The 17,892-nt window shown below is 41.0% G+C and overlaps 1 protein-coding gene across 1 annotated transcript in view; it reads left to right on the top strand.

Moving 5' to 3' along the window:
* ZC3H3 (zinc finger CCCH-type containing 3) overlaps positions 1 to 17,892 on the top strand; it is a gene marked incomplete at its 5' end in the record, with an annotated part of 425,081 nt that overhangs the window by 259,695 nt on the left and 147,494 nt on the right. Inside the window, 3 exons of the mRNA XM_082257608.1 lie at positions 7,051 to 7,223; positions 15,768 to 15,846; positions 16,099 to 16,254. Coding sequence (XP_082113734.1) covers positions 7,051 to 7,223; positions 15,768 to 15,846; positions 16,099 to 16,254 — 408 coding nt within the window. The remainder of the gene's footprint in view (positions 1 to 7,050; positions 7,224 to 15,767; positions 15,847 to 16,098; positions 16,255 to 17,892) is intronic.

Consider the following 17,892-nt stretch of genomic DNA (forward strand, 5'->3'; position numbering starts at 1 on the left):
AGCGATCAGTGGTCATGTGGCCGCTCAGTTCTCAGGCATAGAGCTGCAGCATCGGACCAATGCTGCAGCATTGAGGGAAGCTTTTCTGTGTCTTCATCTGGTTTTATCTCAACCATTGGTTTACAAAGGTACTTAATGATACTATAGGCATAATCTATGAATCGCTATCTTTAAATGTTTATTATACTATTCTACATTTTTTATATACGATATATCATACTAGTATTGATAATATTATAACATGATGATCACCAGTAGCGTTATTTATTTGTTAGTTTTATTGCTATTACTATTTTCAATTTATATTATTAATATGATTGTTATCTGTAACGGATCAACCGGCACCCCGATTGGGTACCTCCGTTGACGGATGCTCCTAGTGCTTCCCGAGGGCTCCAAGCACTCCACCAGACACCATAACCACCTGAGATCCCACAAACCGCCGCAGCTTGGTTGGGGTCTCGCCGTCCATTACCCACCCTGGACCTAAGACAAGGCTCCAGGTTCCAGTGGGTGAACCTCTCTTTCCCCAGAGAGTGCAGCAGGAATAGGAACAAGCTCTTACAAGAGCTTAGTGATTATTCAAGGGAGTATGAAGAGCATAGCAAACCCTAGTAGCAGATTCCCCCAACAAGAGACAGGACTCTAAATTGAGGGTGAAGTATAACTCAAAGTTTAATGGTACAGCTGCTCTTTTATACAGTTTTCCCCCACAAGGTTACCGCCAAGGTGAACCTTGTTGGGAACAGGCCCTGAAATTCACAATCCAATGAAAACAGTCTTACTCCCATACAGTGTACACAATCCCTCCCCTGATTACAGTGTCATATGCAGATGAAAGTGTATACAGGAACAGAATTAACCTAAACTAATTATCTAGCCATCTGGACAGAACAATGTGAGGTCATTAACATTTAACAATGGGACAGGCACAATCCACATTCCAGCTAAATAGATAGACAATAGAAAGAGACACCAGTATCAGTCTGTCCATCTCCTACACTCCAGTACATTAAATATACATTATCTCAATACACAAACAATAGGGAAAACCTGTCTGACACTGAGGGACATGGAATACACACATTATTTAGGAGTCAGACTTCATGGCAATGGTCTACAACAGTCTAAGTCTCCCAGTGTAAAGTAGGATTAAATCTTCATATTTGTATATGAAGATAATGCTGTTTTTCACTTCCAGTGACGGTGAGTACCGTCACATTATCAATTTTCAATGATCTTCATTTTTATTATCCTCATTTTAGGATTACTAATATTACTGATTTATTGCTTTTACATTTTTATTTCATGTTGTCCTTCCTTATCTTTGATTTTGTTCTCTGGCCCTCTGAGCTGCGTGTTACATTCCTTTATATATAGGAACTTTTATGTAACATGTCAGCCCTGATGAAGGAGGGTAGAGCTACAGTCGAAACACGCTGTCTTTGCAAACAAATCTATAAATCCATATATTACAATGTTTATTATACTTGTCTACATTTATTTTCTACAATATATCATACTATTATTGATATTATTATAAAATTACATGATGATCACCAATAGCCTTAATCATATTATTGTTATCAGTTTTATTGTTTTTAATATTTTCATATTATATATTAAATTCATATTATACATTTAATATTTATAATTAATATAAATATAATATCAATTTTATAACATTACTTGATGATACCAATAGTGGTAATCATATTATTGTTATCAGTTTTATTTCTATTAATATTTTCATATAATATAAATGTTTATTATACATTTAATAGTCATAATAATTAATAGAAATTAGGGATCGACCAATTATCGGCAAAGCCGAAATATATCGAGGGCCGATCTGCACTTTCCTCGATATATTGGAATTGGCCCCTGAGGTTACCGATATTGCCGATATTTCAGGAAAGTGCTGTACTGGATTGATGTCTACAGCTAGAGGCATCACCCCGGTACCGGCGTCCATAGCCGACGGTCTGCTGTCTTGTAATGACAACTGATGCGGCTGAGAAGCCGTTCAGCTGTCATATGTCAATAATAAAATCAATAATGGTATGATTTATTGTATATAACAAAATTTAGGATAGTATAATAAATATTTTAATGATATAGATTCATTGTTTGCCAAGACAACGCGTTTCGGCTGTAGCTCCACCCTCCATCATGGCTGACATGTTACATAAAAGATATATAAAAGTTCTTATATATAGGGGAATATCACTGGAGACTCAGAGGGCCGGAGAACAAAATCAAATATAAGGAAGGAAAACCAGAAATAAAAATGTAGAAGTAATAAATCAGTAATCTTAAAAATCCAAAAATGATGATTGAAAATTGATAACAATCATATTTACACTATCACCATTTTTGGATTATTAATATCACGGATTTATCTTCAATAGCGTTAATCACATTATTGTTATCACTTTTATTGCTATTAATATTTTCAATTTATATTATAAATATGATTCTCAATTTGCAATGATCTTCATTTTTATTATCCTCATTTTTGGATTACTGATTTATTACTTTTACATTTTTATTTCCTGTTGTCCTTCCTTATATTTGATTTTGTTCTCCAGCCCTCTGAGCCGTGTGTTACATTCCTTTATATATAAGAACTTTTATATCTTTTATGTAACATGTCAGCTCCAATGAAGGAGGGTGGAGCTACAGCCGAAACGCGTTATATTTGACAACAATGAATCTATAAATCTATATTTTTAAAATGTTAATTATACTATTTTACATTTTGTTATATACAATATATCATAGTATTATTGATTTTATTATAACATAAGATGATGATCACCAATCGCATTAATCATAATATTATCAGTTTTTATTGCTATTAATGTTTTCATAATATTTTTTTAAAATTATATAATAACTTGAATAGTTTATAATAATTATTAAAAAAAAGATCATTGAAAATTGATAATCTTATTTATAATAAAAATACTAAATTTATAATATAAAAATATTAATAGCAATAAAGCTGATAGCAATAACACGAATAATGTTATTAGTCATCGTCTTGTTATAATAAAATCAATAATAGTATGAAATATTGTATATAACAAAATGTAGGATGGTATAATAGATAATTTAATGATATAGATTCATTGTTTGCAAAGACAACGCTTTTTGGCTGTAGCTCCACCCTCCATCATGGCTGACATGTTACATAAAAGATATATAAAAGTACTTCTATATCAGGGAATATAACTCGCGACTCAGAGGGTCAGAGAACAAAATCAAATACAAGGAAGGACAACTAGAAATAAAAACATAGAAGTAATAAATCCGTAATATTAGTAATCCAAAAATGATGATCATTGAAAATTGATAACAATTATATTTATACTCTCACCATTTTTGGATTATTAATATCACAGATTTATCATCAATAGCGTTAATCATATTATTGTTATCAATTTTATTGCTATTAATATCAAAGAAGAAAAAAGTGTCAACACAGGATGACACTGTGGACACTCAAATTAATACGTGCCACGTCCTAATCAAAATATTTATGGAGGGGATAGGGACAATGGACTTTATTGGCACTGACAACCAGACAGTTACGTCATAAAAATCAAAATATTTTATTGAAAAATCATTAAAAGACATATATACGTATGTGTACCACCACAGGTGCAAAACAAGAGAAATAAATCAAAAAACATTCACATTCAAATTCAAAAAGCACACATTAAAAGGCATATATAACCTCAATAGCCATAGCCTCTAAAGCCCTCTACATAGACCAAGTATACCATAATGGAGCTGTACAAACTGAAAGCTGTGGAAAAGCCCTAGGGCTATTTCTGGTATGGTAGTATGGAGCTTGTAGGCAGATTCATCGACAGTAGAGGTAGAGAGGCTTGGTATTTGGGTGTTTGAATTCGGTCAGAAACAAACTCTACATGTTTCGCGCGTTTAGCGCTTCTTCAGGAGTTTAAATATTAGCTGAACAATTCAATATGAACAATGTTGATAACACAGTGCGCAAGAGGCACTATTTTCAATTAAAAAAGTTCAAATGCTTGTGCCTGCAAAGCAGACAGAAAGGGAGCAGCCGTCCAAAAAATTGCTTCAAACCACGCCCCAAACACAACGGAGAGGGGTATGTATGAAGGAGGTGGGGGGATATTTAGGGACACGGTCCTTGATCTATTCAAATAAAGCAGTGTGAATACGTTCACAAAATATACAGCTGGGTGCTGTTTTGCCTAAATGCAGTCAACCAACAGGTTCCAGAAAAAGGCAAGAGCTCTTCTGAGGTCACGGCCGTTCCAGCCGGCGTTCCCCCCGGATGCAGGTCGAGTTCTATTAACGTAATTACAGGAGTTGGTGCCCTACTCAGTACTGAAAGGGTCTCTCCGGCATACAGAAAAATATCAGCATACATTTTACCTAGACATCCGGGGTGGTTGCGTTGCATTATATATTCTGAGGGAATTTTGAATTGCCTTTTTCTGGAACCTGTTGGTTGACTGCATTTAGGCAAAACAGCACCCAGCTGTATATTTTGTGAACTTATTCACACTGCTTTATTTGAATAGATCAAGGACCGTGTCCCTAAATATCCCCCCACCTCCTTCATACATACCCCTCTCCGTTGTGTTTGGGGCGTGGTTTGAGGCAATTTTTTGGACGGCTGCTCCCTTTCTGCCTGCTTTGCAGGCACAGGCATTTGAACTTTTTTAATTGAAAATAGTGCCTCTTGCGCACTGTGTTGGAGCTGGAGAGAGTCCAGAGAAGGGCAACTAAACTAATTAGGGGATTGGAGGACCTTGACTATGAAGAGCGTCTACAATCGCTTGATTTATTCTCCCTGGAGAAGAGACGTCTGAGGGGGACATGATAGCAATTTATAAATATCTTAATGGGATCCCAGCTTAGAAAAAAAGCTGTTCATTCGAAGGGATTGCATGAGGACTCGAGGGCATACAATGCGATTAGAGGAGAAGCGTTTTAACCTCAGGCAACGCGGGGGGTTCTTTACTGTTAGGGCAACAAGATTGTGGAATTCTCTACCACAAGAGGTGGTTTCTGCGGGTAGTATGGTGGCTTTCAAAAGACTCTTAGACTTACATCTCAAGGATCAGAACATTCAGGGGTATGGGAGATGATTACAGCCACACATACCTACACAGGTTGAACTAGATGGACTATTGTCTTTATTCAACCTCACCTACTATGTAACTATGTAACTATGTGTTATCAACATTGTTCATATTGAATTGTTCAGCTAATATTTAAACTCCTGAAGAAGCGCTAAACGCGCAAAACCATGTAGAGTTTGTTTCTGACCGAATTCAAACACCCAAATACCAAGCCTCTCTACCTCTACTGTCGATGAATCTGCCTACAAGCTCCATACTACCATACCAGAAATAGCCCTAGGGCTTTTCCACAGCTTTCAGTTTGTACAGCTCCATTATGGTATACTTGGTCTATGTAGAGGGCTTTAGAGGCTATGGCTATTGAGGTTATATATGCCTTTTAATGTGTGCTTTTTGAATTTGAATGTTTTTTGATTTATTTCTCTTGTTTTGCACCTGTGGTGGTACACATACGTATATATGTCTTTTAATGATTTTTCAATAAAATATTTTGATTTTTATGACGTAACTGTCTGGTTGTCAGTGCCAATAAAGTCCATTGTCCCTATCCCCTCCATAAAAAATTAATTATTGCTATTAATATTTTCAGTTTATATTATAAATATGATTCTCAATTTGCAATGATCCTCATTTTTGGATTACTAATATTACTGATTTATTACTTTTACATTTTTATTTCCTGTTGTCCTTCCTTTTATTTGATTTTGTTCTCCAGCACTCTGAGCCGCGTGTTACATTCCTTTATGTAGAAGAACTTTTATATTCTTTATGTAACGTTAGTCCTGATGAAGGAGGATGGAGCTACAGTCGAAACACGTTATCTTTGATAACAATGAATCTATAAATCTATATTTTTAAAATGTTTATTATACTTTTTTACATTTTCTTATATACAATATATCATAGTATTATTGATTTTATTATACCATAAGATGATGATCACCAATCGCATTAATCATAATATTATCAGTTTTTATTGCTATTAATGTTTTCATAATATTTTTTTAAAATTATATAATAACTTGAATAGTTTATAATAATTATTTTAAAAAAATCATTGAAAATTGATAGCAATCTTATTTTTAATAAAAAATATTAAATTTACATGTTAGTCCTGATGAAGGAGGATGGAGCTACAGCCGAAACACATTATCTTTGACAACAATGAATCTATATTTTTAAAATGTTTATTGTACTATTTTACATTTTCTTATATACAATATATCATAGTATTATTGATTTTATTATAACATTAGATGATGATCACCAATAGCGTTAATCATAATATTATTCCTTTTTATTGCTATTAATGTTTTCATAATATTTTTTTTTAATTTATATAATACCTTGAATAGTTTATAATAATTATTAAAAAAAGATCAATGAAAATTGATAACAATCTTATTTATAATAAAAATATACATTTTAAATGTTAGTCCTGATGAAGGAGGGTGGAGCTACAGCCAAAACACGTTATCTTTGGCAACAATGAATCTATAAATCTATATTTTTAAAATGTTTATTATACTTTTTTACATTTTGTTATATACAATATATCATAGTATTATTGATTTTATTATACCATAAGATGATGATCACCAATCGCGTTAATCATAATATTATCAGTTTTTATTGCTATTAATGTTTTCATAATATTTTTTTTAAATTATATAATAACTTGAATAGTTTATAATAATTATTAAAAAAAAATAATTATTAAAAGTAAAATTATTTATAGTAAAAATATTAAATTTACATGTTAGTCCTGATGGAGGGTAGAGTTACAGCCGAAACACGTTCTTTGCAATCAATGTATCATTGGAATGAACACATATTTGGACTTGAATCTTCTAGTGTAAGATTTGAATCCTCGGTTCTATAGTCACTCATACGGTGTGTGTCTCCTCAGGGTGCTCCTGTTGAACCGGTCACGTCAGCTGTCCCACGTGCGGAGAACCCATCCTCAGCAGAGGTGGAAGAAGAGTCTCCGCTGCATCGAAGGCGCCATCTACCAAGTGTCTGCCAACAAACTCTCCAAGACTTGGAGCCCCGGTGCCACCACCAAGTCCACTTTCAAAAACGGTGAGTCACATGACCTGACAAAAGAAGAATAGATAGTGTTTAACCACTTAATCCCCGGAGGATTTGGCTGCTCAAAGACCAGGGCCTATTTTGCGATTCGGCACTGTGTGATTTTAATGGACAATTGCGCGGTCATGCGACACTGTACACACATGAAATTGAAGTACTTTTTTTCCCACAAACAGAGCTTTCTTTTGGTGGTATTTGGTCACCTGTGCGATTTTTATTTTTTGCGCTATAAACAAAAAAAGAGCGACAATTTTGAAAAAATATTATTTTCACATTTTTTTATGTGAAATTTCCCCCCCCCCCCCCCCCCCAAAATAAATCAAAATTTTTTAACATTTTAGGCCAATTTGTTTTATGCTACATATGTTTGGTAAAAAAAAATCGCAATAAGCGTATTTTGATTGGTTTGCGCAAAAGTTATTGCGTTTACTAACAAAGGTAAAGATTTTTGTCATTTTTTATTGTTTTTCTTTTTAACGAGTAATGGCGGCGATCTGCAATTTTTTTTTTTTTTTTTGCGGGACTGCGACATTGCGGCGGACAGATCGGACCCCTGACTAATATTTTTGACACTTTTGGGGGGACCAGTGACATCACTACAGTAATCAGTGCTATGCATATGCACTGTCACTGTAATAATGACACTGGCAGGGAAGGGGTTAACTTTATTAGTGATCAAAGGGGTTAAGTGTGTCCCTAGGGGTGTGTTTCTAACTGTGGGGGGGCGTGGCTTGTGATGTATATGATCCCTGCAGTTACACCAGGGAGAATGACAGGCGGCTTTGTTTATATCAGCCGCCTGCCTTTCTCCCTCTCCTGCGGGAGATCGCGAGTGACCGGCGGACATCGGAGCCGCCGGTCACTCGCGCGGGGAAGGCAGGGAACGAGCGGGGGTGGGAGCGCGCCTCCGGCGGTGTGCGCTCGCCCCCTACAGGCTCCTGGGCGAGCGATGTAGTACTACGTCGCTTTGCCTAGGAGGGGCTGACCGCCGCAGTAAATATACTGTGGGAGGTTGGCAAGCGGTTAACACTTCCCCTTAGGTGGACATCATATGACGTCCTGGGCTGTGAGTGGAGATATCTGAATGTTGGGTGCAGATCTCATTTTTTTTCAGAACAGTCGCTTGATCGTTCTTACAGGGGGACATCCCCTCCCCTCCAGCCACCCTCTGGTGCTTCTACTGGCTTGCCCGTGCGATCGGTGAGCCGGAGAAGGAATCGGCAGTTTACCATAGAGACTGCGAGGACCAGATGGTCCTCAGCAGCCTCTATGACTCTCGGAGGCTTGTAATAGGAATAAAAGTGATAAAAAAAAAACAGATTAAAGGGAAAGTGTAAAAATAAAAAAAAATTAAAGTGCCCGCTCGTCCCGGCGTGCTCGCACGCAGAAGCGAACGCATGCATACGTCGTGACCACATAGGTATATGACGTTCAATCCACACATGTGAGGTATCGCCACGATCGTTAGAGCGAGAGCAATAATTGTAGCCCAAGACCTCCTCTGTAACTCTAAACTGGTAACCTGTAAACATTTTTTAAAGGGTCGCCTATAGAGATTTTTAAGTACCGAAGTTTGGCGTCATTCCACGATGAGTGTGCGCAATTTTAAAGCATGACATGTTGGGTATCTATTTACTCGGCGTAACATTATCTTTCACATTATACAAAAAAATTGGGCTAACGTCACTGTTAGTTTTGTGAATAAAAAAAAAAAAAATAAAACGTTTTTTTTCCCCAAAAAAACGCGTTTGAAAAATTTCTGCGAAAATACTGTGTGACATAAAAAGTTGCAATGACCGCCATTTTATTCTCTAGGGTTTCTGCAAAAAAAAAAAAAAAAAAAATCGCAGAGGTGATCAAATACCACCAAAAGAAAGCTCTGTTTGTGGGGAAAAAAGGACATCAATTTTATTTGGGTACAGCGTCGCATGACCGCGCAATTGTCCGTTAATGTAACGCAGTGCCGAATCGCAAAATAGGCCCTGGTCAGGAAGGGGGAAAATCCTTCCGGTCTTAAAGGGGTTTTTACTGTACACTAAAGAAAAAATATATATTACAAATCCGTTTTTTTTTTCTTTTTTGTTTTGTAAATAACAAACATTTTATACTACTTACCAAAATCCTTGCATAGAGCAGCCCCGATCCTCCTCTTCTTGGGTGCCCTGGCATCGCTTCTGGCTCCTCCTCTTCATCAGATGCCCCCATTGAGAGCCGCTTGCGCCATCCGGTTGCGCTCACGAGTCCTGCTGCTGTGTCCATTGACACAGACAGCAGGACTCGGCTCTGCCCCCCCCCCCCCCCCCGCTCCCATGTCACTGGATTTGATTGACGGCAGCAGGAGCCAATAACTCCTGCTGCTAACAATCTATAAAATGAGGACCGAGACAGCGGCTGGAGCTCCTCGCTGGAACGTTCAGGTTCAGGTAAGAATAAGGGGGGGGGGGGGGGGGGTCAGCTGCAACCAAAAATGTTTTTCACCTTAATGCAAAGTATGAAAAAAACCTTTGAGACTTTACAACTCCTTTAAGGGGTGCAGACCCTGCCACGTTCTTCATTAGAACCCTGCAGGTGCAGCAGCTGATGAATTGTAAAGTCGCTCCCATTCGTATTCACTCTGCACATGGACACAGAGAAACAGACGGATATTTCTTCAGAATAGCAAAAGGTTGGAATCTGCAACAAAATTTATAACAATCCTTGCAATGTACAGAGATGACCCCGGGAGAGGGGGGTGTGGGGGGGTTTCTCAACACAAGTGGAGTTACTCTTTATTGGCACATGTCTAGTAGCTCCAATAAGATTCCAACATGGCCGAGGACACATCATTAGGTCAGAGGGAGAGCCAGGTTGCGATCTGTCTGCTGCAATCAGGAGGAAGCATTTCTTCAGTCTCCTCTCATACGAGGATCCTACTGGTAACTTTGTAGCAATCGACACGTGGGGATCCCAGTCCTAAGTTCCCCTCCCCCATTCCGCCAGGAAACCGTCACTGTACTTGGCCAATCATAAGGGGCTGAGACATTCCCTGCCCTGCAGCCGCACATACAGGCCAGTTCACACCGCATCCGTTCCAGTGCTTTTATTTCTTTATCTAAAACGCGTAGAAAGTAGGTTACTTGGTTTTTAGTGGCATAGTTCACACCAGTGCTTGTGGTTCCAGGGGAAAAAAAGAACATGCTGCATTTTTCCTGAGCAGAACTGTACTGGAACTAATCAAAAATGCTTCAAAAACGCACCAGACTCCAATACAATGAACAAAAAAACAGGAAAAGGAAGGAAAGAAAAAAAGGAGGAAAACGGGAAGAGGAAGGAAAGAAAAAAGGAGGAAAATAGGAAGAGGAAGGAAAGAAAAAAGGAGGAAAATAGGAAGAGGAAGGAAAGAAAAAAGGAGGAAAATAGGAAGAGGAAGGAAAGAAAAAAGAGAAAAAAAATGGCAACTGGAATGCTTCAAAAACGCACCGGACTCCAGTACAATAAAAAAAAATAAAAACAGAAAGAAGAAGAAAAAAAAGTACCTGGAACGCATCAAAAATGTAGCAGACCCAAATACAGTGAAAAAAAAAACAGTAAGAGGAAGGAAAGAAACAAAGGAGGGAAAAAAGCATGTGGGGCGCATTAAAAAAAGAATGCACCAGACCCTCATACAGTAAAAAAAAAAAAAAAACAACAAAGCGTAAAAAAAAGGAAAAATAGCATCTGGAACGTATTAAAAACACATTAAAAAAATGCACCAGACCCCAGTACAGGGGAAAAAAGAGGTAGAGGAAGGAAATAAAAGAGGGGAAAAAAGTATCTGGAACGCATCTAAAACACATAAAAAACTCACCATACCCTAGTACAGTGAAAAAAATAAAAAAACAGAAAGAGGAAGAAAAAAAAAGGAGAAAAAACATATCTGGAATGCTTCAAAAACGCACCAGACTCAAGTACAATAAAAAAAAAAAAACAGAAAGAAGAATAAAAAAAGGAGAAAAAAAGTATCTGGCACACATCAAGAATGTAGCAGACCCAAATACAGTTAACAAAAAAAACAGTAAGAGGAAGGAAATAAACAAAGGAGGGAAAAAAGCATGTGGGGCGAATTAAAAAAAAAAAATGCTCTAGACCCCAGTACAGTAAAAGAAAAAAAAAATAAAACAACAAAGCGTAAAAAAAAGGAAAAAAAGCACCTGGAACGCATTAAAAACACATAAAAAAATGCACCAGACCCCAGTACGGGGAAAAAACAGGTAGAGGAAGGAAAAAAAAGAGAGGAAAAAATGCATCTGGGACGCATCAAAAGCGCATTAAAAACCACACTAGACCCCAGTACATTGAAAAAAAAAAAAAAAAAGAGGAAAAAAGGCATCTGGAATGCATCACCAGACTTCAGCACAGCGAACAAAAAACAGGAAGAGGAAGGAAAAGAAGGAAAAAGAGGAAAAAAGCATCTGGAACACATTAAAAATGCATCAAAACCGCACCAGACTCCAGTAGAGTGAATAAAACCAGGAAGAGGAAGGAAAGAAAAAAGGAGGAAAGAAAGCATCTGGAATGCATAAAAAAAAAAAAAAATACCCACCAGACCCCAGTACAGGTAAAAAAAAAAAAACCCCGGAATCGTAAAAGAACAAAAAGACGAAAAAAAGCATCTGGAATGCATTACAAAAAAACACACCAGAGCCCAGTACAGGGGAAACAAAACTACGAAGTGTAAGAAAAAAAAAAAAAAGGAGGAAAAAAAGCATCTGGAACGCATCAAAACTGCACCTGACCCCACTGCAATGAAAGAAAACAGGAAGAGAAAGGAAAACAAAAAGGAGGAAATGAAAGCACCTGGACTGCATCAAAAATGCACCTGACCCCAGTACAGGGAAAACAAAAAGAGAAAGGAAAGAAAAAAGGAGGAAAGAAAGCACCTGGAATGCATTAAAAAAAAAAAAAACACACCAGACCCCAGTACAGGTAAAAAAAAAAAAAAAAAACAGGAAGCGTAAAAGAACAAAAAGAGGGAAAAAAGCACCTGGAACGCATTAAAAATGCACCAGACCCCAATACAGTTAAAAAAAAATAAACAGGAAAAGAAAGTAAAGCAAAAAGGAGGAAAAAAAGCATCTGGAATGCATTAAAAAAAACACACCAGACCCCAGTACAGAGGAAAAAAAAACAAACAACAAAAAAAAGGAAGCATAAGGCTCGGTTCACACTATTGCGATGCGGGAAGGCTGCGAATTCGCAGCCTGTACCCGCATCGCACACGCACCCCCGGCAGTTCACACTGCCATATGCGATCCGCTGGGGGTGTCAATGTAATCTTAACGACACCCCCAGTTTGATCGCATATCGCAGTACGATCGTGCAGTTCGCACAGGATCGGATCGCACAAGTGTGAACCGCTGTGCGATCCGATCCTGATGCGGCAGCAAAAATGCCTCCTGTGCGTCTTTGCTGCGGGTGCGGTGCAAATTTAGCCATACAAACTGTATGGCTAAACTCGCACCGCACAGCTGATCGCATGTCATGTCGGAGCAGTGCGCTCCGACATGACATGCGAACCCGGCACACGCAGAAGTGTGAACCGGCTCTTAAAGAAAAAAAAAAAGAGGAAAAGAGCATCTAGAACGCATCAAAAATGCACCAGACCCCAATACAGGAAGAGAAAGGAAAGAAAAAAGAAGGAAAAAAAGCAACTGGAATGCATTAAAAACGCATTAAAAAAAACGCACCAGACTTCAGTACAGTAAAAATGAAAAAAAAAAAGAGGAAGGAAAAAAAAAGCATAAAAAACGCACTGAAACGCATAAAAGAAGCATAAAAAAACTTGCATGCAGAAACACTTTAGGAGTGATGTGGTGTGACGTGGCCTGTATACACAACCCTTGTATACTGCAGGGCAGGGAATGCCTCCGACACTTCTGATTGGCTAAGTACAGATGCTCAGATAGGTTCAGACTAGGAGGAGAGAGGCTGCAGCAGGGGCTGATCTGTGTCAGGCATTTGTGAACACACAAAGAACTGCACATTATTTACACAATTGCAAGTCGACATCTCAGTCCAGAACGTAGATGGTGACCCTGGATGATGCCTGAACAAAGATGGCGCCGTTGTTTTGGAGAGAAAAGCATGGATTGTTGGGGAGGGGGGGGGGGAGGGGATTTGTGAGAGGTTATGCTGACATAGCTTGGCACACTCACAGCTAACATATAAATGTGATGACGGGTTCTCTTTCTATGAGTGTATGTCAGGCATTGATCATGCGTTGTGCGCTCGCCGGCCGCCCGTTGGCGCCCGATGTAAATAAAGAAGTCTGGCACATCGGAACGGCACAGAGAGTGCGGCTCACTATCATGGCGGGGGTCACGGCTCCTCCGTCACCCACTGACTCAGAATCTGGCATGGCTGATCGCTCTCCTGGTGACATGACAGGCAGACAGGTAACACCCCTCCCCCAACACACGACAGATGGGGCAGAGTCCTCACCAGCCGGCTGACTGACAGCTCCCGCCAGAAGAGAGGACGCGCACACACCATCAAATGCGACTCACTCACTCCGCGAAACGCTCGGCTGGCAGGTGAGTGACTGCGACACAACGCTCGCCACCTGGCAACGACGCACGCCTGTCGCTCCCGCAGCCCTCCGCGCCACGCTCCTCCATCGCTGTCTTGTTCTTCTCATGATTTATGTCGCTTTAACATCCTCAGATGTCGGGATTTACAGCACAGCAGATTGTGCCAAGTGCTTGCACTCTAATATCGAACGTCACAAATCATTCAACAGGGAAGTCTGATTTTATTTCTAATGTCCAACAATCCCCTCATTTATAGGGTCATGTGATGGCGGGAATAGCGGTCAGACATGGCGCGACTCTGGCTTTATTCCCAAAATAAAACTCTGTTATGGCAAAAAAGATGAAAATTAACCAAAAAATCAATTCTGATATTAAACATTCGATAGTTTATAAAATGTATCCAAATATTATACCCAATTCCAGCTGCGGATATCGTTACATTGTTATTGTTCTACCAATATCACCGTATATTTACCGTACTTGTGGGGGGATCTCTATAAAGGCTGGAAATCACCACTATTACACTGCCACTGCTCTGCTACTACATTGCCACTATACCACTACTACACTACTACACCACCATTACTACACTGTCACTACAGCACTACTACACTGCCACTGCTCTGCTACTACATTACCACTACACCACTACAGCACTACTACACCACCATTACTACACTGTCACTACAGCACTACTACACTGCTCTGCTACTACATTGCCACTATACCACCACTACTATGCTGCCACTACAGCACTACTACACCACAACTACGCTGTCACTACAGCACTACTACACCGCCACTACAGCACTACTACACCACTACTACGCTGTCACTACAGCACTACTACACCACCACTACAGCACTACTACACCACTACTACGCTGTCACTACAGCACTACTACACCACCACTACTACACCACCACTACAGCACTACTACACCACTACTACGCTGTCACTACAGCACTACTACACCACCACTACAGCACTACTACACCGCCACTACAGCACTACTACACCACTACTACGCTGTCACTACAGCACTATTACACCACCACTACAGCACTACTACACCAGCACTACTACACCACTACTACTACACTGTCACTACAGCACTACTACACCACTACTACTACACTGTCACTACAGCACTACTACACTGTCACTACAGCACTACTACACTGTCACTACAGCACTACTACACCGCCACTACAGCACTACTACACCATTACTACGCTGTCACTACAGCACTACTACACCATTACTACACCGCCACTACAGCACTACTACACCGCCACTACAGCACTACTACACTGTCACTACAGCACTACTACACTGTCACTACAGCACTACTACACTGTCACTACAGCACTACTACACCGCCACTACAGCACTACTACACCATTACTACGCTGTCACTACAGCACTACTACACCACCACTACACCATTACTACACCGCCACTACAGCACTACTACACCGCCACTACAGCACTACTACACCATTACTACACCGTCACTACACAACTACTACACTGCCACTACAGCACTACTACACCACCACTACAGCACTACTACACCGCCACTACAGCACTACTACACCACCACTACAGCACTACTACACCACCACTACAGCACTACTACACCGTCACTACACAACTACTAAACTACTGCTAAATTTCTACCTTTACTTCACTGCTACTGCACAGCTAATACACCGCTACTACATCACTACCAGAGAGATTTCCAGTATCTGCGGGGTGTAATGTGAGTACAGGAGGAGGTTCCCCGATCATCAGAGACACCATTCACATTTACTCAGTGACTGCAAAGTGTTCTGTGATTGGACGAGGAGCCGTCCCCTCTACACACATCTGTCTGTCCCCTCTACACACATCTGTCTGTCCCCTCTACACACATCTGTCTGTCCCCTCTACACACATCTGTCTGTCCACCCTTCTCTGCTTACACTTTCTGTTTCCTTTCAGGGAAAGTGGATGTGAGCAGCACCAGTCCCAGCAACCTGTACCCGGGCCGCACAGCCACCCCCACCCGCTATTATGCAAGGTAGGTGTACCTGTGTGTGTTTAGTGCTTAGCTGCTGCCGCCCCCCCCCCCCCTCTCTGTACCCCCTCCTCCTCTATGTACCCCCTCCTCTCTGCACCCCATCCTCTCTGTACCCAACTCCCCCTCTTCTCTGTACCCCCCCCCTTCCTCCTCTCTTTACCCCCTCCTCTCTGTACCCCTTCCTCTGTTGTGGATTGTATGTGAATACCTTCTCCTGTAAATGTGCTCAATATTATCTTCTTCCATCCCTAGCCGTGCCGTCCAGCGCAGTCTGGCCATTATCCGGCAAGCCCAGCAGAAGAAGGCGAAGAAGGAGTACTGCATGTATTATAACCGATTTGGAAGATGCAAGCGTGCTGACAGCTGTCCCTTCATACACGACCCTGAGAAAGTGGCTGTGTGCACCATGTGAGTGTCGGCAGTGCCTACTAGGTAACAGTAGGGGGGCTGTTTGTGCCATGTGAGTGTCGTCAGTGCATAGTAGGTAACAGTCGGTGACTGTGTGCACCATGTGAGTGTCGGCACTGTCTACTAGGCAAGAGTAGATGGCTGTGTGCACCATGTGAGTGTCGGCAGTGTCTACTAGGCAAGAGTAGATGGCTGTGTGCACCATGTGAGTGTCGGCAGTGTCTACTAGGCAAGAGTAGATGGCTGTGTGCACCATGTGATTGTTGGCAGAGCCTAGTAGGTAACAGTAGGTGACTGTGTGCACCATGTAAGTGTTGGCAGTGTCTAGTAGGCAACAGTAAATGGCTGTGTGCACCATGTGAGTGTTGGCAATGCCTAGTAGGTGGCTGTGTACACCATTTGAGTGTCGACAGTGCCTAGTATGTAACAGTAGGTGGCTGTGTGCACCATGTGAATCTCGGTATTGTCTAGTAGATAACCGTAGGTGGCTGTGTGTACCATGTGAGTGTCAGCAGTGTCTAGTAGGTAACAGTAGGTGGCTGTGTGCACCATGTGAGTGTCGGCAGTATCTAATAGGTAACAGTACGGTGGCTCTGTGCACCATGTGGGTGTCGGCAGTATCTAGTAGGTAACGGTAGGGTGGCTGTGTGCACCATGTGAGTGTCGACATTGCCTTTCAGTAACAGTTGGTGGCTATATGCACCATGTGAGTGTCGGCAGTGTCTAGTAGGTAACAGAATGGTGGCTGTGTGCACCATGTGAGTGTCATCAGTGCCTAGTAGGTAACATTAGGGTGGCTGTGTGTACCATGTGAGTGTTAGCAGTGCATAGTAGGTAACAGTTGGTGGCTGTGCGCACCATGTGAGTGTCGGCAGTGTCTAGTAGCTAACAGTAGGTGGCTGTGTGCACCATGTAAGTGTCGGCGGTGGCTGTGTGTACCATGTGAGTGTCGGCAGTGTCTAGTAGGTAACAGTTGGTGGCTGTGTGTACTATGTAAGTGTCGGCAGTGTCTAGTAGGTAACAGAATGGTGGCTGTGTGCACCATGTGAGTGTCATCAGTGCCTAGTAGGTAACATTAGGGTGGCTGTGTGTACCATGTGAGTGTTAGCAGTGCATAGTAGGTAACAGTTGGTGGCTGTGCGCACCATGTGAGTGTCGGCAGTGTCTAGTAGCTAACAGTAGGTGGCTGTGTGCACCATGTAAGTGTCGGCGGTGGCTGTGTGTACCATGTGAGTGTCGGCAGTGTCTAGTAGGTAACAGTTGGTGGCTGTGTGTACTATGTAAGTGTCGGCAGTGTCTAGTAGGTAACAGTAGGGTGGCTGTGTGCACCATGTGAGTGTAAGCAGTGCCTAGTAGGTAACAGTGGATGGCTCTGTGCACCATTTGAGTGTCGGCAGTGTCTAGTAGGTAACAGTAGGTGGTTGTGTGCACCATGTGAGTGTCGGCAGTGTCTAGTAGGTAACAGTAGGGTGGTTCTGTGCACCATGGGAATGTCAGCAGTATCTAGTAGGTAATGGTAGGGTGGCTGTGTGCACCATGTGAGTGTCGACATGGCCTAATTGGTAACAGTTCGTGGCTATATGCACCATGTGGGTGTCGGCAGTGTCTAGTAGGTAACAGAAGGGTGGCTGTGTGCAC

This window comes from Pelophylax lessonae, assembly GCF_965119305.1.
Source record: "Pelophylax lessonae genome assembly, chromosome: 5".
Lineage (NCBI taxonomy): Eukaryota > Metazoa > Chordata > Amphibia > Anura > Ranidae > Pelophylax > Pelophylax lessonae.